Consider the following 23393-nt stretch of genomic DNA (forward strand, 5'->3'; position numbering starts at 1 on the left):
GGATGGTTGCGCTGTGAATATTCTTCCTTCCAAACCCGATCCTCTCTCACGGTTTGCATACTATAGGTAATGGACCCCTACAGCTCGTCTACCCCAAAGGCACTGGAAATCGTCGAGAGGAGAACCTAGACCTGGCTACAAGACTGAACGAATTCTTCCATCCGAAGGGGACCAATAGTCAGAAGCGTTATCGATCGTGGGGCTTGAGACTGTTCTACTGCTTTCCCTTGGGTCATTTCAAGGGTTTTGAAACCAATTTCTTTATTGCGCCGTGGGGAGTTGACGCCGAAGAGAAAGAGACCTGCCATTAGATCAGCAAGGCAACAAACACTCAGTCCTCCTTCACTATGCGTAGCAGCGGTGGTATCCAGAGAATTCCGTTCTCCAAGATAGTAGCAGCACCTTGCACTTGATGTCGCCAGTCTACCTCACTAGAAAGAATGAACTGTTACATGTGGCAGCCTTTCCTCCAACTCAAATTATTGTCATTCGAGGGCCGTCAGCACTTGTCTATTGATATTTCCCTCGCCGCAGGCGTTTGGATCTCCGTAGCTTCGTTTCTTTGTCTCCTATATCGCTTCCAGACGAGTCATGTTCAACACTAAGTTGAGGCATCTCCTCAAATGCATCCTCATACTCCTGACTACTGCTGCCAAGAGAAGAGTCTGTTGCCTTCATGGTTCACCTCTATGGTTAGCACATATATAGTTGAAGTGCAAGGGAAGAAGAGTCATACCTCTCGGGAAAACTGGGGGTCATAAGAGAATGACAATTGAATAGGATCCGCTGCTTCGCTTATCCACTTCCGCTTCCGCGCGGAGAAACTAATGTTTGGTGACGATAAAGCCTCTGACTCTGGAGGTTCGCTGTCACATGCTGCGTTCTCTTCAACTGGCAGAGGTGAAGAATTACGAGCCGGAATTTTGGCTTTAGGCGATTCTTCACGGAGGCCCGGATACACCCAGTCAACTTTGTGGTTATTGCCTGCCAAAACGTGGACAAACCATAATGCTAGGTTAATGGTCAAGTTGTCGTAGTTGTTGATGTCACTTTTGTTGTAGTTGGACCATGGAACAGTGACGAATTCCAAGAGCCCGTTGGTCGTCAACTGCTTCCTGAGCGAAGGTGAACCGGAAGAACGGTGAGAAAAGTCTAGACTGTGTCAGGTGCCAAAAGTTCGAGGGCTAACAACACTCTTGTGGGAAGGCAGTTACCTCCTGGGGCTTTTCTGGGCTTGATTCGGAATATGAAAGCCTCTTTGGTGGTTAAAATGCAACCATAACGACATTGCGACAATACGCAATAGGTATAAACCTGTCGAATAGGCATGAGGTAATTCCTCTTCAACTTCTCCGGATTCAAGACCTCCTCGACTACTCGGGAGCTATCCCACTTTGACGCCACCTTGTAATCCTTTGGAAGTTTCTCCACAGAGAGTGGTGGTGATTCATAGCTGCTCCTTGCAGATCCAAAGGAAACGGCACCAGCATCCGGCTTCAGTCGATTAATAAAGAGACCGGGTTCCCGCCGACCCTGCTTCTTGCTCGTAGACAGGACAGGGTTTCCCTTTTTTCTAATCACTTTCTTCCTGCTGCCAGCGGTCCACATACAAGGGTTGAAGTTGTCCTTTATAAGGCTAAGAGATGCGTTGACCATCACATGATTCCATTTTGTAAAAATGTTGACTGTAGCCTTCTCGTCATAAACGTAGCAGTCCACTTCGGGATCAATGTGTGGGTAGTGTGGAAGCCGTGTAGTTTTCCTGCACGCCTCTTTAAACAACTCACCCCCAAAGACAGTCTTCAGACTGTCGAAGTTGAATTCATCCCATTGCCGTAACTCCTTTGGTGCGTAATACCTTGGGTTGCTTGTTGTCTTCGAGTCTAAAAGTTCGGGACACTCGATATCAGGATTCTTTTCAGTTAGAAATTCCAAAATCGATTCTGCCTTCTTCTCTCGCGGCATCATGTTCGCAAACAAGCTGATTGTCTCCAACTCATAGGAGAAGGTATTTTGAGAGAACGGCACGATTTATCGGTTAAAACCACGGCCCGACCCCTCGATATATCCCGCAATTGACACGGGATGAACGCCACCTCACTCCCGTAGCGTCGAGTATGTGTGACCGGAATTGAAGGCTGCGCACTAACCTGCATGGAATCGTGGACGTTGAGTGATGGCGCTCGATGAATGGCTACGACCCCGCCTTCTCCCCACCATCTCGGAGGCGTGGACAACGCGGATACCCGTGTATCTCCGGCTCTTATCCAACCGGTGAACGGTTGGCCTGGAAGGAGTAGCTACAAGTAGTTACCTATCTTCCGCCGCTCAGATACGAACATCGGAAATGGGAGGGCCCTCCCCTCATGGTGCCCTGCCGAAATCAACCTGGAAAAGAAGAGGGATCGCCATGATGGGGAAGCGTCGAGCTCGATCATCGCGGAAGTTTGCGAACCAACCCTTACCTCCATGCGAAGGCTCAAAATTACATGCATTTAAACACCCCAATGCTCCGATAGAATGGCTGGAACGACTCGACGAAGAGCGCTCGGGAGAGTCGAAAAACGAGTCGTTTGTCTTTAAAGCGCGAATCGAGTCTCGTATATACGCTGTAAAGATTGTACAAACACCTTCTCAGGTATTGCTTTCTTGATAGGAGTTGTACTAAAGATTATAATCTAGTTCAAATTTGTAGATCCTGAGTTGATCTTCCAATCCTGGGAACCCCTACTCGAGGATACCATTACACTGCAAGAATCTGTCTACTACACCGATGCTTTCTACGCAGAGTGCCGTGCCTACGGTCGCATCAAAGAAGAGCAGGAGAAAGGGCGATTGAAGCGAAGCATCGCCATCCCATGCCACGGCTACCTTCTACTACAGGAAGAAGATTTACAGGCACTCAGGGATAGAGGGGTCGACCTTGGGGAAGACGATGTAGATGATGAGGCCCGACGACTTCTGGGATGTGGGCAGCATGCGCGTGCAATTGTCAAGGATATCGCCTCTAACGACACAGGCATTTGCGCGAAGAATATGAGGAAGGTCCTAGCGGACATTCGCCAGCTGAACAAATTGAAGATCTACAATAAAGACATTCGCTCGCAGAATTACCGCGATGGGCTTCTCGTCGATTTTGGGTCGTCATGGACAGAGCCCCACCGTATATTAGACACCTTGGATGAAGTGGATAAATTGGAAGCGGAAGCATGCAGGATTGAGGACCTGGTCAACTTCGATGATATGGTAGAGGAAGAAGGCATTGGTACGAGGGTGAGGGCCTTGCGCAATGATGACTATTGTCGAAAGCTGCGTTCTCGTGACAGAGGTAGCGAATAACCCGTTGTACTGGGCAAGTGTTGAATTGTCTCATCTTGAAAGCGTGGCTAGGTTGGGGGTATATAATAAGCCTGATACGCCCTCATCATGATTCCGGAATCTGGTTCCAATAGCATTTTACATACATCTAAATCTATATCTGTGAGGCTCAAGAATGAGGAAAATAAGGGTAATACGTGGTGTCTCCTAGAACCGCATCGATCGCGCCAAGGTCAAAATCGGCGTTGAGATATTCAAACAAATCGATGCGAGCAAGACCCCCAGGGAAAGAAGTATCAGGTGGTGGGGGAATCAGTGATTCATACGAAGCTGATGTGTCGCCTTGGCCAGACGAGCCAAGAGCCCTAGAGTGAGGCTCTGCTGGATGGGGTGTGCCAAGCCCCGGTGTCGAAGTCGCCGCATGCGGCCCTTGTGGCTCCGGAACACCGCCGGCAGAATCGGGTCTAACTTTGTCAATCTCTTGGGTCAGTCTGTCGACAAGATCAACTATCACTAAGGCCGGACGAAACATTTCTCCAAAACTCCGAAGGATCTGGCAATTCGCCTGAAGTTCCCGATAGGACCTTGCTCGTAACATGGGGATCCGGCTCGATCGTAGTTCACGATAGGCAACCCCTAATGACAGGGAGACTGCGTACGGCAGGAATGTAAAGCGCGGGAGTAGGCCCCCCATATCTTCTGCTATGGTCGTGATGCTGACACTCGAAAGACGTTGGCATGTCTTCATGTAGGATGAGGAGGATGAGGAGGATGGGAGTGATGTGGTCGGTGCTTTGCACGATAAGATCACAATAGCGTGGTACAGGAGCTCGAGGGTTGCTAAGCAGAGTTAAGTAAAAGTCGAGATTAGATGGCGGCAGCTTTGTGAAGTCTGGACATTTCATACCTAATACCCGAGTATCGATGGCAATGGCCTCAGCCTTCTCAACCAGGCTTTCGAATGTAGGAAGCTTCTGGACAAGTTCGTTTGGCAGACCCAGTGCAGGCGGTCGATATAATTGAATTGCCCGGTCTAGAAGGGATATATTTTCCAATAATAGGCGAAAGCAAGACTCTTGCTGGCTGATGCACGCCTGCAAATCACGACCAAAGTCTCGTTCATGCATCATGACGGGCCTTCCATTGAAAGCCGCGTTGAGGCGATCCAGTGCCCAAACGCAACAGAACAGTGTCGCCAAATACGCGGAGTTCTCGCTTCTTGTGCCCGGGGTCTGATGGTGAAGCCCGACGGTGTGGGTGTGACTCACCGCTAGAGCCGCCAGTTCTGCGGAGAGGTGGCGATCCTCGGAAGAGTATGTGTAGAGGGAGAGGATAACTAGTATCGGAATGAGTTGGATTCTGTCGACGATAAGGCCTGCGTTTAGAATGCCCCGCATGGCAGATGATATTTGGTGCGCAAAGTCGGAATAGCTCATGGGATTTCCTGATTCACTACCGATTATTAAGAATGCTTTCGCATCTGGATGAGCTCCCGCAGCCAAACATATCGCCTGCTTGGAAAGGGTCTGCGAAACGATGCTTTCTGATCTTTCTAGAATAGTCAAATCCATCGCAGGAAACATTCTGTGAATATCGCGCAAGTATATAGCCTTGAGACCCTCGTAATGGGAGCCCGGAGGAACCAGTTTCAAGAAGTTATCCATTGAATGGCCCGGCAGCAATGACCGAAGGGGTAGTAAGTCCCGCGAAGTAGCAGGTGTCCCGAGAGAAGGCGCACCACCGCTAGGCCCTCTTCGGGAAACCCAAACGCCAATAGGATCTGATCGCGTGTAGCCCTCACCAGTCCTAGGGCCATCGGCTAAGAATGTGCTCTCGGGGTTCAAGTTGCCAACGAAGCGTGAGTCATTCCCAGGGCTCGAAAGGGCGTCTCCTGAGTGCGAGTTTAATTCATTCGCTATTGCCCGTGGCTGGGTTGGTGAAAGCGGACCAAAGAGTCCACGATCCCCTTCTTGGGTGGTGTCGGGCGGGGCCGGTGTGGATGCGGAATCTGAGGCTCCGGGCGTGCTGCGCACCGGGCCATCGACGTCGGTTGCTCCTGACTGTGACACGCCGGATGAAAATACGCTTTGAGAATCTAGGTGTTCGCACCGCTTCTACGCGCAGTCAGTATTCGCTCTCCAATTCCCCCGGGCGAAGAAAAAATCAATATGGATCCCGGAGTCCGGCCAGGTCCACCGTGCCTGGCCCGTCGCACGGAGGCTCCCAGAACAGGGCAGACCTCCGCAGTTTTCTTTGGCTCGGGACGGGGTGCTGGCTCCGACAAAACTAGGGTTCGCAAACCTTCCGCTTCCGGCAAATATTACAAGCATATTGCACATGCTTGCGGACCCGGTAGGGCCGTTCAAGAGTGGTATTAATGAACTTCATTTTCCCAATGACGGGTGCTGTCGATTGTAGAAATGGCCGAACACCAACCAAGCATCGGCTTGATACCAGGTTAAGCCGCCGGGTTGAGGAGTGAGGTCGCATAACCAAAAGAAGAAGTCCGACAGAACGAGAAGAAATTTCCCTATCTGGCAAGTTAACGGACTCCGTGGAGCGCGCACGTGACCAGCTAGCAGCTCGTCTTTCAGGAGCCAATAGCATCTGGACTCCAAGTGCAGCTGTTGAGACGAGCATCTCGGTAATCCTGTCTCGTAATGACGAGTAGAAGACGATACTGAGGCATGTATGACATCACTAAGAGAATTTCACAAGCGGTCAGTCCATGGCAAGCGGCCGGTCACAGTTGAGGTGAGTTGATCGACGTGCAAAATGCTAGTACGGGCCAAGACAAGACCAGCAATGGACCAACAAATAAGCTCAAGTCGTATAGGGGTCAGTACGCCACGTTGTGGCCGTGGAAACGGAGGTTCGAGTCCTCCCTTGGGCAGCGATTTCATTTTTTGAACCAGTTCAAGTTTTTTTTTTTTTTTTTTTTTTTGCTGGTCGTTTGAGGATGTCTTCTTTTTCATTTCTTTATTTTAATCTCCCATCTCCCCCTATTTTATTTCTCTCTTTTTTTTTATTTTTTTTTTATTTTTATTTTTATTTTATTTTATTTTATTTTTATTTTATTTTATTTTTATTTTTATTTATTTTTTTTTTTTCGTTTTTCTTAATGCGATGTTAAATGAAAAGTATCTTTTCATGGACAGCAATTCCACCGCGGTCCCTCGGTCCCTCGGATAATATACAGGGGTAGAGTTGTCTGCGCAAGACCATATAGCTGATCGTCCCGAAACCTTGTAACCTGATGATGCCTAATACGGAGCCGTACGGCCCCATAATCATCGGGAAAGTGCCCGAGATATGGCGAATATGCTCCAACCACACATCAGATACAACTTCAGCGAGGGTACTGAGCGCCCGACCGCCGGCCAAACGCATCCCTTGGGCTGCAAAGACAGTGACGTACCCAGCGGAGAACTGATCAGCGAGAAAGATCACCAATACCAGAGTCGAGCTTGCCTTAGTGTACGCAACTGGTGATGCCCGCGGCGCGACCGAGCCAGGCTGCCCAATGAGTCGTGGTGGTAGAGGTGAGATGCTTGGAACCGGACAAAACGCGGATGAGAGCCTCGATAGGAAACTAGTACGCGATGCGAGGTGTTAAATTAAAAGCTCACAGGGGCCTAATTAGTTGGAATAAAAGGTGTATCTTGTGAAGATGACGAGGATAGTTGAGGCAAGAAAGGCAGGAAGGCCTAGACCATATGGAACCTTCTTCCTGGTGGGACTGACAGAGCATGGGTAGTACCCCACGGTACAAATGGCAATATACGCCGCCGTGGCACCGCTCGGGTAGGTGAGCGACTGTGTGTAGGGATGAGGGCCGCGCGCATTTCGGAGACGAAGTTCAAACGCGGGGTTTCCGCAACATAAAAATAAGGGGGGACAGGGCTGAGACGGCTTCCGTAATGACGGATCTCCAATAATTTTGTAGTTGGAACCCACTGGAGAGACGAGGCAGAGCGGTTCTAGACTCCAACAGCAATGATAGTGGTGGAGACTAAAGGGGGGGGGGGGGGGGGGGGGGGGGGGGGGGGCATTCGCTCCGCAGTAGGCTACATTAAGTGATAGAGGAAGTAACCCAAGGAGTCGGTCAGGGGCCCTAGATATGCGAAGTTTGAAAACTCTCTCCATGTTCTGCTGAATAAAAGAGGGTGGCATCCACTAAAGCATCCAGGTCTGGAAATCAATGGACGGTGGGTTAGGTTGTTCAGTCCATTCCGCAGGGAGAAGAGAGCCGGTCTCGCCAGGTACTTGGCCTCCTGAGCCGATGGGGTCTTGGAAACTAGCCGATTGACTGGTTTGGGAAAAGGCTGGGAGACCGTCATCTCGTATATTGAGGTACTTCAATGGCATGATGACTTCTCCCACAGGGTCGCTGCCGATTCCTTGCGAGGCGTCGTCGTGGATACTGTTCCTTAGCCACCTCAAGATCGCGTGTAAGATGAATAAGAATTTCGTAGCGACTACGCAACCCTCATTTGACGTCTCTGTAAGCTTTGCCACCGCCTTATCTAGGTAGAAGTCCATATTAACTTCTTCCTGAGTTATGATCCCATAGAGTTGGGCTCCCTCAGTGGTTGCGGAGATCGATATCTTAATAAGGACTACGGCAGCATAGAGGAGGCGGGCATATACCGTGACGGGACTGCACTGGAGTGATTTCACAGGCATCGAAATGAAGGTTTCAAAGAGATCGTGCGTAGAAGACAGGCATGTGGCGATGGACGACAGGCGCGTGGGAGTTAATCCGTCTCGAGTGTTTTCTTGTGTGGTTGCACGAATCAATCTCCTAAGAGAGTAGGGAGGCTTAAAATCGGCCGGGTCACTCTCCGTGTAGAGGCTACTCTCGTTGACGATACAGAGAAGAGCATCGTACTGAATCAAGAGGGACCCTGAATCAATTGAACAGACACCAACATCAAGCGGAAAATTAGCAAGGCAAATGATGAAGGGTAGGTGACTCGTTAAACTGACACACTTACCAATTTTGTGGCCATCGGAAAGATTCTCCTTCCAGGTTTCAAGCCTTTTCGTGCAATTTCGAATGCTCAATTGCGTCACTGGGCTGGCGAAGTCTATCTCAGTGTCTTGGTTCTCTGAGCCCACTGGGGGAGCCGTGGTATCTACTATCCGTTGGAGGGTGATCCAGGAAGCAAGGATATCGTCAGTGGCTGTCCGGTCCTGGGATGTGCGCAGTGCTCCAAGGCACTCATCCATATACCGTGTAAATGGAAGCATTTGCGGTCTGTGAAGCGCAAAGGAGAGGCTTAGATCACGTTAGTTGATGCATCTGTGCGTCTAATCAGCTATATGTTCAACAGAAATGTACCTCGAGCAACATATGTAGCAGGCCAAGAGAGTCCTCTCGCACTCGAGCCCATTGGAATAGTTTGGGTTCCCATTCGAGGAACGAGTGGGGGTATCAAGGCCAATGTCCCGGGCCATTGTGGCAGCCATATGGATGAACTGGTAGAAGTTCAGTTGGCCATACGTATCTGGGGGGTAATACCAGTTTGCCGTAATGAGTATGGTCTGAACGAGTTCGAGGGACTTCTCCCCTCGCATTATGACATGCTCTGCGTATGCTCTTCGCACGAGATCGCTCAAGACCGCACCGAGAGTGGGAGGCAGGGTTGACGCAGAGGCTGCCATAACGGCGAGAAAAAGAACAGGGCTCTTGCGCCGTAGAGATTCAGCCGTCGTATCTGATGGAAACACCACGAGGGGTCGCTGAGGAACTAAATCGGACACATAGCGATGGAAAAGCCGCCTGGCTTCATCCATCGACACGAGGCCAGCCTCGACGGGATCGTAACCCGTTGGCTTAGTTACCATTTCCGGGGACAAATGGTAGTCTCGGATAGTGTGAGACTGGAGCGAACTTGTTATATCGCCGCTCGTAAGGCCATCCGGGTCAGCCGGACTTCGTCCCATGTAAACGCCATGGTCCTCCGAGGGGCGAGATTCCTTGAGCAGCTCTCCAAGAGCAGCGACTTGCTTTTCCAAAGCTGCGACTCTGACGTCGGTTCGTTTACGTCGTGTTCGCCGAGGTTCAGTGTATATGCATTCCTTCCCAGCTGATTCGCATCTCTCACATACGCCTGCTGTGGATGAGGAGCCTGCGGCCGGCCGGCATCGGACTTTCAAGGACCGACAGGATTCGCAGGCTCGGTTAGTGTTCGACGTGCTCATACTCCAGCAGAGAGTCTCCGCTAGTCTTCAGTGTCTCCACACTGCGGCGCGTCTACGTATGAGTGATAAATCTGCGAAAAAAGTGAAAAAAAGAGGGAATCAGAGTAGACAAGTGGTTGAAGCTTGGATATTTGATCTTTACTGGCCAAGGGTGTTATCTGTGCATGCTGGTGCTTGAATGCATTGCTTACGAAGTCTTCCCCGATTTAAGAATTTAAGATCCCCCGAGCTTATGTCAACCCACATTTACAAAAACAGGACAGCACAGACATTCGCTACTGGTCGCGGGAGAGGAACGCCACATTACTGGAAACGAAGTCTTCAATAGCAAAGCTGTGAACAGCACGGAGAAATTGATGGTTTGCGACGATGGAGGCTCGCCAGTTGAATGAGCGAGATTTGGGTATGCAACATCACCGCGTACTTGGCGTGAGACTGTCCCTCCTGTCTTCCTCAACCCGAAAGCGCCCGACACTTGCACCTCATCCCACATCAATCGTTCGTCGCTTGGAGGCCGCTAGCTGAAAATGTAGAAAATGCAGTCTTTCCTGCGTGCTATTTTTGTCGAGTTCGCGGGACGGGCGCAAGCTGCAGATCATACCAACACCGCCTCTAATTGTTGGTTCTTTTGGTGCATGAAACGTGCATTTTGAGAGGGATTTTGTTCTGGAATCGTAGATTGCAAAATGAGATGCATGACCGGTTTTTTGTGGCTGTACTGTGAAGCGAGGGGCATTGATGGTGCTTTGCGACGCTCAAAAAGGCCAGCTGCATTTCCAAAGGGGGAGGCTGGTGTTAAGGGTCCCACACCTCTGCACGTCTCGGGTGAGTGGGTGAATGCATGTTGGTTCGTGATGTTGGCTCTTGGTGTTGGCCGGAGATGGTCACGCAAGCGGCCTCCCCCACATCCCTCATCAAAGGTAGCATATATCATATATCCCCCCAGAGGCCTCGCATTTTTGGGCGGGTCCACATCCGACAAGTCCGTCCCAGCTCACTTCTTCTAGCGATATCCATACTATAATCTATCCTCGTTATCATGGAGGCACCTTCGAGCACATCAGTTTCGTCCGATGGTCCTGGCCCAGCTCGGCCGAGACATCAGCGGCGAAGTTTCAGGAGATCCACAGGATCCCCTTGCAGCTTGCACCCCGATCCAGTCTTTGTTCGTTCGCGCGAACCGTCCCCTTGCGAGCAGAGAAATCGGAGAAGATTGGAAAATATTCAAGCTTCTACTGATCTAATATCGGTCGCAGACGGTGTACCCGAATTTACTGGGGGGCGTACAATGAACTCCGTGACGATCCCTTCCGAGCAACTCCCACCCGAAGATCCGAAATCTCAGCCCCAACCAGTGCCCTCACGGAAAAAACGATCCACGCGGAGTCCCGAACCAGAAGACGACCCTACATGCATCATCGTCACTCCTCCATGCAACCGAATTAGCAAAGGCACAAGCAATGCTGAAAGAAGAAGGAAATCTGATGGTTCGATGCACCGAAACGAGCCTAATACTGGCGCAAGACGGCCAAGTCCCCATGGCGCAAATGGGTCATCAGTATCACCACCAGCACCTTCACAATCTCGCAACCAGACCCCAACGACTCAACGGCAGTACAAGAAGCCCGGCGACATCGACAACAGAATCAAGGATGTTCTAAAACGCCCGCTCTCAAAAACGGATAAATCTAATACTTTGGGCCAAAACTACATCTTCGAGGCAATGGTTAACGCTCCCAAGGAAGATGACGATGATGATGAGGTCTATGAAACAAACGCGGCCGGTGACCCCATCCGAACCCCGCCGGAACGGAAAAAGAAAACCATTTCACTACTCAAAATCGGATCTACGAAGAACGGCACAGATAAGAGAAGCGGCAGGATATCTCGGGAATGTCGGCACTCAGATGTTCGCGAAAAGTACTTTCCCGAAGATCGGCCCATCCGCCTATATTCCCGAATGGAAAAGCTGGTGCAGGCTGAACTCGCTCACCTACAGCACCAGTTCAAATGCTCATGTGGAAAGACCCACGAAGAGTATTTCAATGTTACCGAGGATCTAGCCCGCGAGGTTGCTCGCAGGTGGAGGACGTTCTGCATTCTGGAACCATACGGAGATGACGGCATGTTGAAGCCCTTTTGGGAGTACAAGCTAAATAACCTACGAAATAGCGAGAAGTCGGAGACTCTCGACTGCCACGAGGAGAGGGCTAAACGCTGGGGCGAATTCTCAAACCCTACTCTCTTTGATCTGGTGTGCTACGGAGGCGCCAGAATCCAACCGCGTATCTATCTTGTTGCGTCATGGGTGCTCTCTCTACTCATATGCTCCAACCTCTTCAACTTCTCCTCCATTGCACTCCTAGCCCTGATCACAAAGGAACTATTCAGCAACTCCCCAGCCTTCGATCTTCCACTGCTTGCTGTCATTTTCGGATTTCAGGAATCCCTCCTCGAAGACACGAGTAAAAGCCAGGAGTCAGGGTCAGACCTGACAAATCTCATTGATCCGTGGACAGAAACGAATGCCGCTGCCGCATCCTGTTCAGTGGCTCCGCTGATGCAGAAGGTTTCTGCTTCGCCCACCTAGTCTAGGTGACCGTTATGTTCCATAAATCCTTATTTCTCGCTTGATGTACTTCTGTTGTTGCTATCTATCCAGCGCTAGGGATGCCGATCATGTTGCGAATCTGTTGGCAGGTTGGGTGGGACGTTGAATATGTGCTTATACTCCATAAATAATACTAGAAATACCAGAAATATCAACTTACCCTTGTCCACCTTTCCTTCCAGTGTTGTAAGGAAGCGCAGGTAAGCATCGCCATTGCCCTTGGGCCTTCTGCTCGATAGGGTTTCCGTCAACCAAGATATCAGGGTCCTCTCTCCAACATCACCAAGAGAGGTTGAAGTAAGATGGCGGAAAGTAAAATACTGCACCAGGATACTCCAAGTCGATATCGATACCATCAATACCGCTAACCCCCAAAAATAAGACAATGCCTGTCAGACAATATTAAACGTAGCCGGCCCCGCCGAGTATGCCCACCCACCAAACGATTCGATGTGTTTAAGATTTAGTGCTTAAATCTATCCATTGGCTCTTGGGATTTTTAATAGCAAGCTTACATCTTTGGGTCAATCTCATCAAAAGCCCTTTGGATCTGCGTGCAGCTCCTGACGGTATTGGCATTCTTAGCCGGCAAACGCAGGCGATCGCGTTCGAAGTTGAATGACTCGTAGTATCCGATACGATCGAAAGCAGGCGGGTCTGAATTCATCTTGATATCCTGCCCACAGTTGCTAACGCAGGCGTTTTTGGATGCCTTTCTTGGTTACACCTGGGCCAGCATACAGTTTCATACTTCTTCGTGATACAATCCAAGCAGCATACCTGCCAATATTATCAAGGAAGTTGATAGACACACTTGTCATGTATTAAATGTCCAACTAAGATGTTGGTCGCAAGCCACGCTGCGGACACTCTCTCGCCTAACATACCCGGCAACAGTCCCGGTGATTTAAATTATCAGCCGTTTTCCACGCCACACGGCATGGTCCTTTTGCGTCTCAGACCTCAGCGTCTTATCTCGTATTTTCAACCCTGCCCCAGCTGGACCGAGACGTCAAGCACGAAGTACGGATGAATTTGCACTGCGGTTAAATGGCTTGCGGTAGCACAGGCGCACATCCTGGTCGATTATTGATTGTATTATCAATGCAAACACCGTGTACTTGCCCTATCTACGCCCTACTTAACCGTGACTCCTGCGCGTCTTCTCCTTTCCAGTCCTGCCGTCCATGGCTTACATTCTTCCCCTAGTCTCTGATGTTTTGAAAGAAACATCTTGCAGCTACATCTGGTCATATTGATGTCTTGGTGATACCGACTGTCAGAATGACAACCCTAACGACACCATTCGAGTTTGCGCCGTCATGCACCGACATTCCCTTCATTACGACGAGTGTGGTAACTGATTTTTGGTGGAACGATCACCAGGCTACCACTGTTACCATTCTGGCGGCGGACCAATCCAATGACAGGTTCTCAGCTTGCCAACCTTCGAGCTGGGATCTCAGGCCGAAGGAGAGCAGATTCCAGTTCAGTCCGGCCGTGTGTCCAAGCGGCTGGACGGCATATGACCTATCAATCACCGCCTCAACTATATCGACAGCTCTTTGTTGTCCAAGGTTAGTGGATTTTATGGCCGGCCAAGATTTTCAAGTACATGTGGAAGGCTAATATGGATCTTTATCTAGTGGGTACACCCGAGGGTGGCCGATCAATGATCTTAACATCGAAGGTATCACGAGTCCGGCCTGCTTCAAGGAAGCTCCTCCTACCGTAACCATCACCGATGCCTCAACAACGGCAGCCGAGACGACGACAGGAGTGACCACCGAAACTCGCCGGTCGTTCGTCAACGGTATGCTGGTCCAGGCTGCCTGGCAAATCTCCTGGGCATCTTCTGATGCCTCCACTCTCTCGCCAGCACCTCCCACCCTGACTTGCACTGGGGCGGAAGAAGACGGACCAACAATCGGGACCTGGGTACCGGGCACGGAGGCTACGGGAGCGTGCCTCGCACACCCCAGCTACCGCCGTGAGTGGTCTCAGTCTCTCAAAAACTTCCTCCTGATTGGCTTACCCATCCTCGGCTTTGCGGGCCTATTGTCTTGTGCAACGTGCTGTTACTGCTGTTATCGGACGACGAAGAGGGTCAAGAGGGCCGAGCGGGAACGCGTAGAAGAACAAATGATACGAGAAGGGTAGTGAGGCCGAGTAACCCTCTCTGGTGTCGTCGAGTCATATGTTGGTATACAGCGCTTCATTTCACTCAGGTCATTCAGGTTATTCGGTTTTGGGGGTGGGTCTGATCCGGGTCTGGAGAAGTACTCCGAGGAAACTCAGATTATAAACCTTTATTATATATAATACTCTAATATTCTAGATGGTTAACTTGCCTTGCAGTCATGCGTAGGTCAAGCCCGACCAACTTCCCCAGATATGAGCGGGACCCTTTCTTTAGCTGCTCTGTGAGCAGCTATAGTTCCGCTAGCCGTATGTCTGTGCTTATACTTCCAGTTCACGAGGATAATGCCAGCCTTCTCGAGGTTTTTTACCGCCGTATTTTACAGCTGAATAACCCTTCCCGACAGCGCAGCATTTACCGACTAGATAATCACAGCCCTCCAACCGACACCAATCGCGGCGGATACGAACACAGCTGTCGAGTTTCTTCCTTTCCTACCCGACCCTCTACCCGACCCCTACCGATTCAGATTATCTGGAAGGCCACCTAATCAACGTCAGGACATGCAAGTTAGAGGCGTTCCTCGACTACAAAGCTCCTCTGTACGCTATACTATCGCCTACTTAGGGCAATGATTGTGAAGAGCTCACTTTTCGCGATGCTAAAGAGGGGAAAATCGATAAATCCGACGTCGGGTTAGTGAAGTTCATGAGCCACTTAATACCAGACGAAAAAAGATGGAGGTCTCTCAAAGAGTACCGGTTATGCCACAAATGCCCCATCCTTACATCAATACTTAAATCAATACGGAGTACATAAACTTGAACGGATAGAAAACAATTTGTACAGTGCAGTATTCGAGCATGCATAAAAAAAACCAAGAGGCAAAAAGGGGAAGCGGCATAAGGTTTGGCGAGGTTGGAACTTTGCATACCAGACTCCAATAAGTCAGCCGCAAAATTTGACAACGTAGCATGTAGCATGTACCATGGACAAGATTTGGATTCTCGCGACCTCTAGAACCCCTAGCATTGCATATGTATTAGAAGGGATCGGTTTCCGTATATTGGTAGTGTCCGAAAATTTAGACAGCACGCCTGAGGCGTAGACTTCAAAAGCGGCGAGAACAAGCTTTCTTCGCGATAAGGTTTCTCTGTAGCCGCACGGACCACGGAGGAGCCAATGTGCTGGAAGAAACAGTCCCAGAATCATGGGCAATCCAATAAAATAGGAGACTAGACTAGTCAATATTTATCTTCCTTCTTTTGTCCAAGTACTATTGACAGTTAGCCAGCTGAATTATGGAGCACTGCAGTTGTTGGGTCAAATAACTCTCTCCCCTATTTGGAATCCTTGCTTTTATTTACTTTGGAAAACCCAGCCGCTCACTAGCCTCACTTGGTTTCAAGATGCGATATTATGGTCCATATCCAAGTAGCGAGTACGCAGTAGTAGGCCCAGCTAGTCGTTAGTACCCTTGCGATATCTTCAATGTGGCTGGCGGCTTTTTGCCTCATCTTACTCTACATGTCTTCGTACGTGCATCAACTAACGAAATACTCCGTCCTGAATCCATGATGCCATATTCTATTGTTATCTCTGGGTCTTGGCCTTGGTATCCGAGAAAGAGAGTGGTCCACGAAGGGAACTGACTCCGTATACAAAAAAAAGAAGAACCTCCCCCCAAACTGCCCTCAAGAATTGTATTATTCAGATGAAGTCTTTTTAATACTCGGTTAGAGGTGTTGTCATGATTCATACGTTCGTTTTCTCCTTGTAGAGAGAATTTCCTTCATTGATTCGTGAGAGAAATTCCCCCAAATATGCCTTCATCATTACCATCCTCCTCATCTCTCGACAGCCTAGACAGTGGCATCAACGCTGCAAAGCTAGAAGCAGCCAACCGCTATGTCCGCTGGAACCTATTATTTCTCCTAATAATCTTCACCTTTCTTCTATTTCCAATATGGATGCCTCTTGTTCCCTATGTCAACCAAGCAACCAACGTCGTCATCATAATCGTGATCGGTCTTTTCCAACTCATCTGGCTGATAGCCACCATTTGCGCCATTCGTCGAACACTAGCCATCAACAGCCGAAACAAGCTCAAGACCACAAAAGCCCAAGATGTCGAATCGGCCGACGCCACGGCCAACGACTACTCAACCATTCGTCACATAGTTGCCATGACCTTGTACAAGGAACCCATGAGCGTACTGCAAACCACCTTGGACTCTCTCATGCAGCAAAAAGATGCCAAATCCCGCCTCTCCGTCATTATAGGCATGGAATGCCGTACACCTGACAAGGAAGCCAAACGCGATGAAGTCTACGCAAAGTACGACAGCAAATTCCTCCGTCTCATCGTCACCTTCCACCCCTCGGGCATTCCTGGCGAAATCAGCGGCAAGTGCTCCAACATGAACTACGCCTGTCGCCAAGGCCTACAGATCCTCCGTCAAGATGTCGACTACAACTATGAGAAATACGAACACATCTTTACCAACTGCGACTGCGACGCCGTTTTCGATCCCGAATACATGCTGGAGCTGGAAACCGAATACTCCAAGCTAGATTTGGCCGACCGCCACTCCTCCATCTGGCAATCCATCATCATCTACAAGCGCGACTCCATGCCCTTCTTTGTCGACATTACCGGTGTTTTGCGTACCTTTTTCTTCATGGGTGTTTTGATTCCCTGGAACATCAACCCCATGTCTCATTACTCTCTCAGTGTCAAGTTGTTGGAGGAGGGCGCCTTTACCCATCCGGCCTATCAGATGGAGGATATTATTGCCTTGATTCGCTACACCATCATCACACGACGAGAAATCCGCATCCGGCCTTTGAATCTCATTTCCATCAACGGTCCGACCTCTGGTGCCAACTACGCAGATGAAATCCGCGAATGGGCCCTTCAGGTTCGCCGATGGACCATTGGCGCCGGCGAAGTCTTCCACTACTTCATTGTCAAGACCTACCGAATGCCTTCGCTCTATCTGTCCATCAGCTGGGCCACTCGCTTCTTCATCTACTATGGCCTCGTTCTCTGCGCCAGCGCCATCTTCTCTGTGATTTCTCCCATCATTGTTCAGCTCATCAACATGGTTGCTGCCGAGCATGATCGACTCTTCATCGGCGATTCTCTTTTTTCAACCATCTGCTTCATCTTCTTGGGAACCCAATACGCGTTTTTACTCATTGTCACCATTCTCGTCCGTTGGAACCTGCCTGTGCCCGGCGATAGCAACAACAATTACAACAAGGGTCTTCGGGGGGTTACAAGAGGCCTGTTGCATTGGATCTTGATGTTCCCGACCATTCTTGCCTACAGCTTTGTAGAGCTCTACTCCTTCTTCGAATTGGCGTTTAGAGGAAAGGATGTTTGCAAGCATAATGCTGCTAGCAAGAACAATCTAGTCCTTATAAAAGGTGCCGGGAATTCTTGAGATCCATATATGTGCCTGACCCACCACCTCAGATAGAAGATACCATAAAATGACCAAGGTTTTGGATCTGACGGATTCAACTTTATTTGTTCCTGTTACTTTTTTTTTTTTTTTTCCTTTGAGACTCATGTAGCCGTCAAGGCCTATGCGTGGTCCTCCTCCGCATGTTAATCATAACGTCGAAACCCGAAGGTTGCCCCCCCCCCCCCCCCCCCAACCCACAAAACAACCATCATAACTCCTTTTGCTTCTCTGCTCTTGGTGTGCCGCGTGTGGTATAAGCTAGAGTACGAACATTGTATGAGGAACCGTAAAAGATAAGAAAATAAAAATCCGTGTGCAAGTAGGGTCGAGAGATGAAGTCAAAAGAAAATGGGGACGGCCGGACTCCAACGTAGCTCACCCTGCCCTTCTTTTTCCTTTATTTCCCTCAACCCATGATCCACTTGGCTGCGGCAAGATTTTCCATGGTTTCCAAAGCACCCGCAAAGAAGAAACATCTCATCCCGTCACCACCCGAGTCTCCCGTTTGTCCACGAAATCGCATTCCAGATGAGTTCAGGTTGTACATGGAGTAAACATCGCACGCGAGAGTCAATAGTGAAGAAGGCGTTTCAGATGCTTGTTTAGCGGTTGTCTTGAACGTCTGGTTGGGTCGTTCCTCCAACATGTATTTCGTAGAACCGAGGTATCGAAGGATTTTCTCTATGCCATTGTGCAAAGCCTATGGTCGTATCTCACAGGCAGAGAGAATTAGAGGAGGGAAGCCCCCGTCACTATCCGCATAATCATTCCATTTCTAGCTCATCATTATTATTCTGCTAGTACCCTTCCTCGTGACTAGGTCTCAGTTAGGCCATGGTATATACTTCATTTTAGTACGATATTCTTTATTCCCCATAGTTCCCGCTACGTTGAAGCCTTCCCTCGTAAAAAATAATAACTGTCTAGTTTGAGCGCGCCACTGAGGTAGAGCTGGAACAGTGTATGGAAACGGTGGGGTGCTATGTAGTGGATAAACCCTAATAACTAAGTCAACACTGGGCCTAGATTAAATGGCCGGTTGTCTTATTGTGACGCCGAGACCGTAGTTGGAAGAGCCTTCACTAGGAGGAAACCCAAACACATAAATAAGATCCTAGAGAGTTATAGTAGGCCTGAAAGGACCAATCTTAAGGCAGCGCAGCTATTTACAAGTCGAGCCAGTAACCTCGCTCTTGACGATCCCCCGAAAAAACAAAATCCCTTCCGTTCTAGCGACGTTAGAGTCATTTTCCTCTGTTCGGCCACCTCGCGGCGAACGTCGGCTCCCTCGGATCAGGGAGCAAAAAGATCATCAGCAACTTGACCTGGAAGTAGAAGACGATGAACATCTCAAGCCAAGGTCGACGCTGTCCGAGTTTATGAAGCTTGATTATGGACTCAGGGAGAAACGTGAGGATGATCTGCCGGAAGATGAAGTCGGTGGCATGTATCGGTGACCAGCGTTCCACGAACTGCTCAACTAGCATGTGGGCGACATGCTGGCTGTGCATCGATGGCGTCCAGTTCTGGTTATTGAAGTTGTCATTGAACTCGACCATTCCATTGAAGCTTGTCGGGAAACCTTTGACCGGTCCACTCTCCTTCTCTACCATCCGGATCACACCTGCACAGAAGTTGTACCAAGCAGTCTTCATCTGATCATCGAACCCCGGAAAGCCAAGTCGCTTCTGAAACAGATGGTTTGATATACCCATGCGGCAGGTCGCAATAATGAAGTCATCATCACCATCGAAGTTGCCCGGAACGTTCTTGGCAATCGACATGTGAAGATTATTAAGCCGACCGACGGACTCGTTCAATTTTTCACTCCCAGTACCGTTGAGAAACCACATTCGAAACATGGCCATGGTATCTACGAACCGCTTTTGCTTATGGGTTGTAGTTTTCCCCGTGCAGAACATCGCCTCTCCGCCTTTGGGTTCTTGGATGACCAAGATCGAGTTTGTGACGTAGTCGATGTTTGTTAGGAGCTCGGTCGCGCGGAATAGGGTGACTGTCCGGACGATTTCGTTGTATTGGGTCTCTGGATCCAGTGTCTCAATATATGCGTCGATCCACTTGTACTTATTGCCTGCGAAGGCAATTTGTGGAGAGGTCAACTCTCTTTCCGTGGCTGTTTGACGAAAGTCAGACTCCAGAGGTCTTGTAGATTTAGGAAAAGAAATCGTTACCTGCCATGGCTCTGATGTCTCTGAGGTCGTTGGGCGTTCTATTTGTAAGTTGTATTGCAGGCTCGCCTCGCAAAATCTACGAAGTAAAATATCGGAATACGCTGGGTATCAAGGAACTGCAGCAAATTTGTACTTCGGCTATGAGTGAAGACGACGAAAACATACACCAATCATGGTCCTTACGACTTGAATTGTCAGACACCTCTATGGGGTGATGGGTACCCCACAAACGGGCTTGTGAGCCGACATTACATCTAGACTACAGCCCATATGGAACTCCTGTAATGCCCGACATGGACGTTTTGCTCCTTTGCAATGGTATGTGTGTTGCTTTGGCACCATGTGGGTGAAGGCCATCTATGTGGGATTGTCCGACATTGGCTCTTCCGACCCCAGATCCGCCACTTTGGAATACCACGTCACGGATCTCTAACAATCCCCGGCTCTCCGCGCCTCCTTTGCATAAGCCGGAGAGAACGGGAGACGGGTGGTGTGGGCTTTCCCGTCGCCAATGCTCCACCTTTCACGCGTTCATCATTTGCCGAACTTCATTTGCCACATTCGCTACCAACATATAGACTAATCCTAATTATAGTGTACATTTCTATCTCACTATCCACCTATATTGTGGGTGAAGTTGTCTTCGATGCCAACACCAACACCCTCATCTGCTTTCCGGATGATGAACCGGGCTACGGCACTGGATTCGGCTTCCTCGATGTCACCGACCGTCACACATATGACATTGACGCACCAAGTGGATTACTTTTCCAACCCTTCGGGGAAGCTTTTTAGATGATTAGATTACGAAGTACATTGGGAGTGTCATTTCTTTGCGTGACTTTTCGTCAAACACTGGTGCCTCAAGCTGATTGTGGAGAGGGGAGACGATTCCTAGGCCGCATGTCGAAAGTCAGGGAGTAGATGACCCTGCGCGGAGATTCAAACCTCTACTTTGATAAGGTTCTAACATTTCCCATGCTCGTTACAGTGACAAAGCACATCTCCCTAGTAAAGATACGGCTACAGAATCCTGTAGGACGCTATGTTTCTCAATTTTTGCAGATACAAGGCGTGTCAGTGGTACTTACGGCTCATTCACGAAGACAGACCCCTTAGAAAGTTTTGCGTCCAGTAAATAATAGATTCTATGAAATTTTCAGCAGCCGTGCAGTCCATCATCTGCCTCGCCACAATGCCATATAGGGAAAGGAAAGGAGGCTATGCTTTAGTACATGGTATTGGCAGCTTCCGAGCCTAGTCGCTCAACAAGGTCGGCATGCTTGTCGCTACGCGGCACAATCTTCACCTTGAACGGCGCCTTGTCCCAGTCCATCTGAGAAATATTCATGGTGTCGATTGGATCGTCCTGCAGAAGAAAACGAACGATTAGATAATCTCATTAAAGCCCGAAGCGCAGGTTTTCGCTAGCTCACCTCTACCTGGGATATGTTGAAGCAATATAGCAGACGTGAGACTGCGAGCCACACATTCGAGTCACCCACTTGCCAGCCGACGCAGACACGGCGACCAGTGCCAAAGCTCCAGTGGCCCTTGAGGGGTTTTTCCAGATCCTCGTTAAGGAAGCGCTCCGGCCAGAAGCGCTCCGGCTGTTCGTACTCCTCCGGGTTCAGACAGATGTGCCACGCGTTCCACATAAAGTCGGTGCCGGCCGGGAAACGGTAGCCCTCGTATTCGTCGTCCTTTGTGAGTGTGGTAGGCACGCCAATCTCCGTGATGATAGGTCGCCAGCGGAAGATCTCCTTGGTCACGGCGTTCATGTATGGCATATTCTGACGGTCCTCGAACCCGGGCAGCCTCTCGGCGCTGTGTCCACATATCTCGTCAAGCTCCTTACGGGCACGATCCACCCAGTCCGGATAGGCGGCCATGGCCGCAACGGCCTGCGCGATTGAGACTCTCGTGGTGTCAGTGCCGGCCTCCATGAGTGTGCCGAAGACGTACAGCGTCTGAGTCTCGCCCCAAGCCTCCAGCTCCTTGCTCTTTTCGAGCAGGTCGGTTGCAAAGCACGGTCGCTGTTTGCCAGCCGCCTTGCGTTCCTTCAGCATTTGCAGCTCCAGCGCGCACACGCTCCTTGTCTCCTCGTAGATCTGATTTCCACGACGCCACCACCATTGTAGGAACGTTGGGAGCTTGGCCAGGGCCGGGAAGACGTCGACTATGTTGACGCCCGGTTGTATGTTTTTGATGAACTTCTCCATGGAAGTGTTCAGAGCCGCGAGGCGTGGATTATCCATATCCGAGCGGATGCCAAAGACGATGCTCATGATGACCGAGTTCGAGTAGCGGCTGTTGGCTAGGTACCACTTGTCGGGCTTATGCAGGTACTCGTACAGCAGATGCTTGGACTCGAGGTCCTGGAAGGGTCGGAATGCATTGAGTTGCCTCGCGCTCAGGATCTGGTGCATGGTCTTGCGAAGCGATCGCCACCGCTGGGAGTGACCCATCAGGACAATACGGCTATTTCGACTCATGATCTCTTGTACCATCGGGAAGGGAGGGCGGGAGCAGTATATAGCTGAGCGGCGTTCGAGCAAGTCATTCACCACTCGCGAAGAATTCAAAAATACCCAGTCCCGTCCTCCAATATTCATTGTAAACCTGTCAGTTCCCCGGTGTCAGTTCATCTGGCACGCACATGCACACCGATCGATCGCCTCTGGGAAGCAAAGGGGGCCTCACATTTCACCATATTTTTCTGCTAGCTTGGACGCAACAGGGCCTTGATGCTGTGAAGGCAATTGCAACGTATTCCCGATAATTGGCAGGCCTGGGACACGCGGGGGCAACTTATACTTGCGATTAAAGCGGACTGTTGCCGCCCAGTTCCAGAGGAACCACGCCAAGAGAAGGCCGCCCAAGGCGATACCTACTGCGCCTTGTTTGTTGACGCATATCGGTTCTTTGTCGTCGGATATCCCGAAGCAAACCAAGGGCTCTGTCTCTGGGACCGAATGCATCTTCGCGTAAGAGGAGGCTCGTAGAAAGTTCAGGAGAGTGATTTTGAGGAAGTTGATAGACTGTGCAAGACCTCTAAATGCGGCGGAGATTACAACCCATAAATAGTCGCATCTGCGTCCACAGCAAGGTACTAGTCCTCTATCGGAAAAGTGTCAACCGACGGGGATTGAGAGAATAAGCCTTTGTTGCCACCTCGCAGCTACCACTGATATCCATTTGAGTGTTTCGCTAGACGAGTATTATATGGACCTACAGAGCTACTGTACTGCATAGGGCTCCATCCTTGTCGATTGTGTCCCCACTCCTTTCCAGCCCATCCATTCCTCAAGACTGTATAGGGGTACTTCGTAGATGGGAAACTTATCTCCGGTATGTGTCCGGCAAATCCGCAACGGACAGCTGCAGAGCATTTGCGTGCGAGACTTGAAATCCAGAAATCCATCGTTTCCGTCTCGTCTCCCTCCGCCTTT

At 49.9% G+C, this 23393-nt stretch overlaps 5 protein-coding genes and 2 pseudogenes across 5 annotated transcripts; 3 read left to right on the top strand and 4 right to left on the bottom strand.

The window, feature by feature from the left end:
• Window positions 1–2892: 2892 nt before the first annotated feature.
• On the bottom strand, window positions 2893–5706 carry SAPIO_CDS8246 (uncharacterized protein; the record flags this gene model as incomplete). Its single annotated transcript, XM_016789925.1, has 5 exons — window positions 2893–3007; window positions 3516–3782; window positions 3978–4158; window positions 4226–5378; window positions 5668–5706. The coding sequence occupies 5 exons, from the start codon at window positions 5704–5706 to the stop codon at window positions 2893–2895; spliced, it is 1755 nt and encodes a 584-aa protein (XP_016640188.1).
• A 5107-nt stretch (window positions 5707–10813) lies between these two features.
• SAPIO_CDS8247 lies at window positions 10814–12115 on the top strand (annotated as a pseudogene; the record flags this gene model as incomplete).
• A 74-nt stretch (window positions 12116–12189) lies between these two features.
• Window positions 12190–12803, bottom strand: SAPIO_CDS8248 (uncharacterized protein; the record flags this gene model as incomplete). The annotated part of the gene is made up of 3 exons (XM_016789926.1): window positions 12190–12215; window positions 12297–12364; window positions 12652–12803. The coding sequence occupies 3 exons, from the start codon at window positions 12801–12803 to the stop codon at window positions 12190–12192; spliced, it is 246 nt and encodes an 81-aa protein (XP_016640189.1).
• A 617-nt stretch (window positions 12804–13420) lies between these two features.
• Window positions 13421–14296, top strand: SAPIO_CDS8249 (uncharacterized protein; the record flags this gene model as incomplete). Its single annotated transcript, XM_016789927.1, has 2 exons — window positions 13421–13566; window positions 13783–14296. 2 exons carry the CDS (start codon window positions 13421–13423, stop codon window positions 14294–14296), a joined length of 660 nt encoding a protein of 219 aa, XP_016640190.1.
• Window positions 14297–16099: 1803 nt separating this feature from the next.
• SAPIO_CDS8250 lies at window positions 16100–17725 on the top strand (annotated as a pseudogene; the record flags this gene model as incomplete).
• Window positions 17726–18993: 1268 nt separating this feature from the next.
• Window positions 18994–19948, bottom strand: SAPIO_CDS8251 (uncharacterized protein; the record flags this gene model as incomplete). Its single annotated transcript, XM_016789928.1, has 2 exons — window positions 18994–19883; window positions 19942–19948. The coding sequence occupies 2 exons, from the start codon at window positions 19946–19948 to the stop codon at window positions 18994–18996; spliced, it is 897 nt and encodes a 298-aa protein (XP_016640191.1).
• A 1221-nt stretch (window positions 19949–21169) lies between these two features.
• SAPIO_CDS8252 (Uncharacterized protein) lies at window positions 21170–22370 on the bottom strand (the record flags this gene model as incomplete). Its single annotated transcript, XM_016789929.1, has 3 exons — window positions 21170–21310; window positions 21378–21383; window positions 21447–22370. The coding sequence occupies 3 exons, from the start codon at window positions 22368–22370 to the stop codon at window positions 21170–21172; spliced, it is 1071 nt and encodes a 356-aa protein (XP_016640192.1).
• Window positions 22371–23393: the final 1023 nt, after the last annotated feature.

This window comes from Scedosporium apiospermum, assembly GCF_000732125.1.
Source record: "Scedosporium apiospermum strain IHEM 14462 chromosome Unknown SEQ_SAPIO_0121, whole genome shotgun sequence".
NCBI classification, from domain to species: Eukaryota; Fungi; Ascomycota; class Sordariomycetes; order Microascales; family Microascaceae; genus Scedosporium; species Scedosporium apiospermum.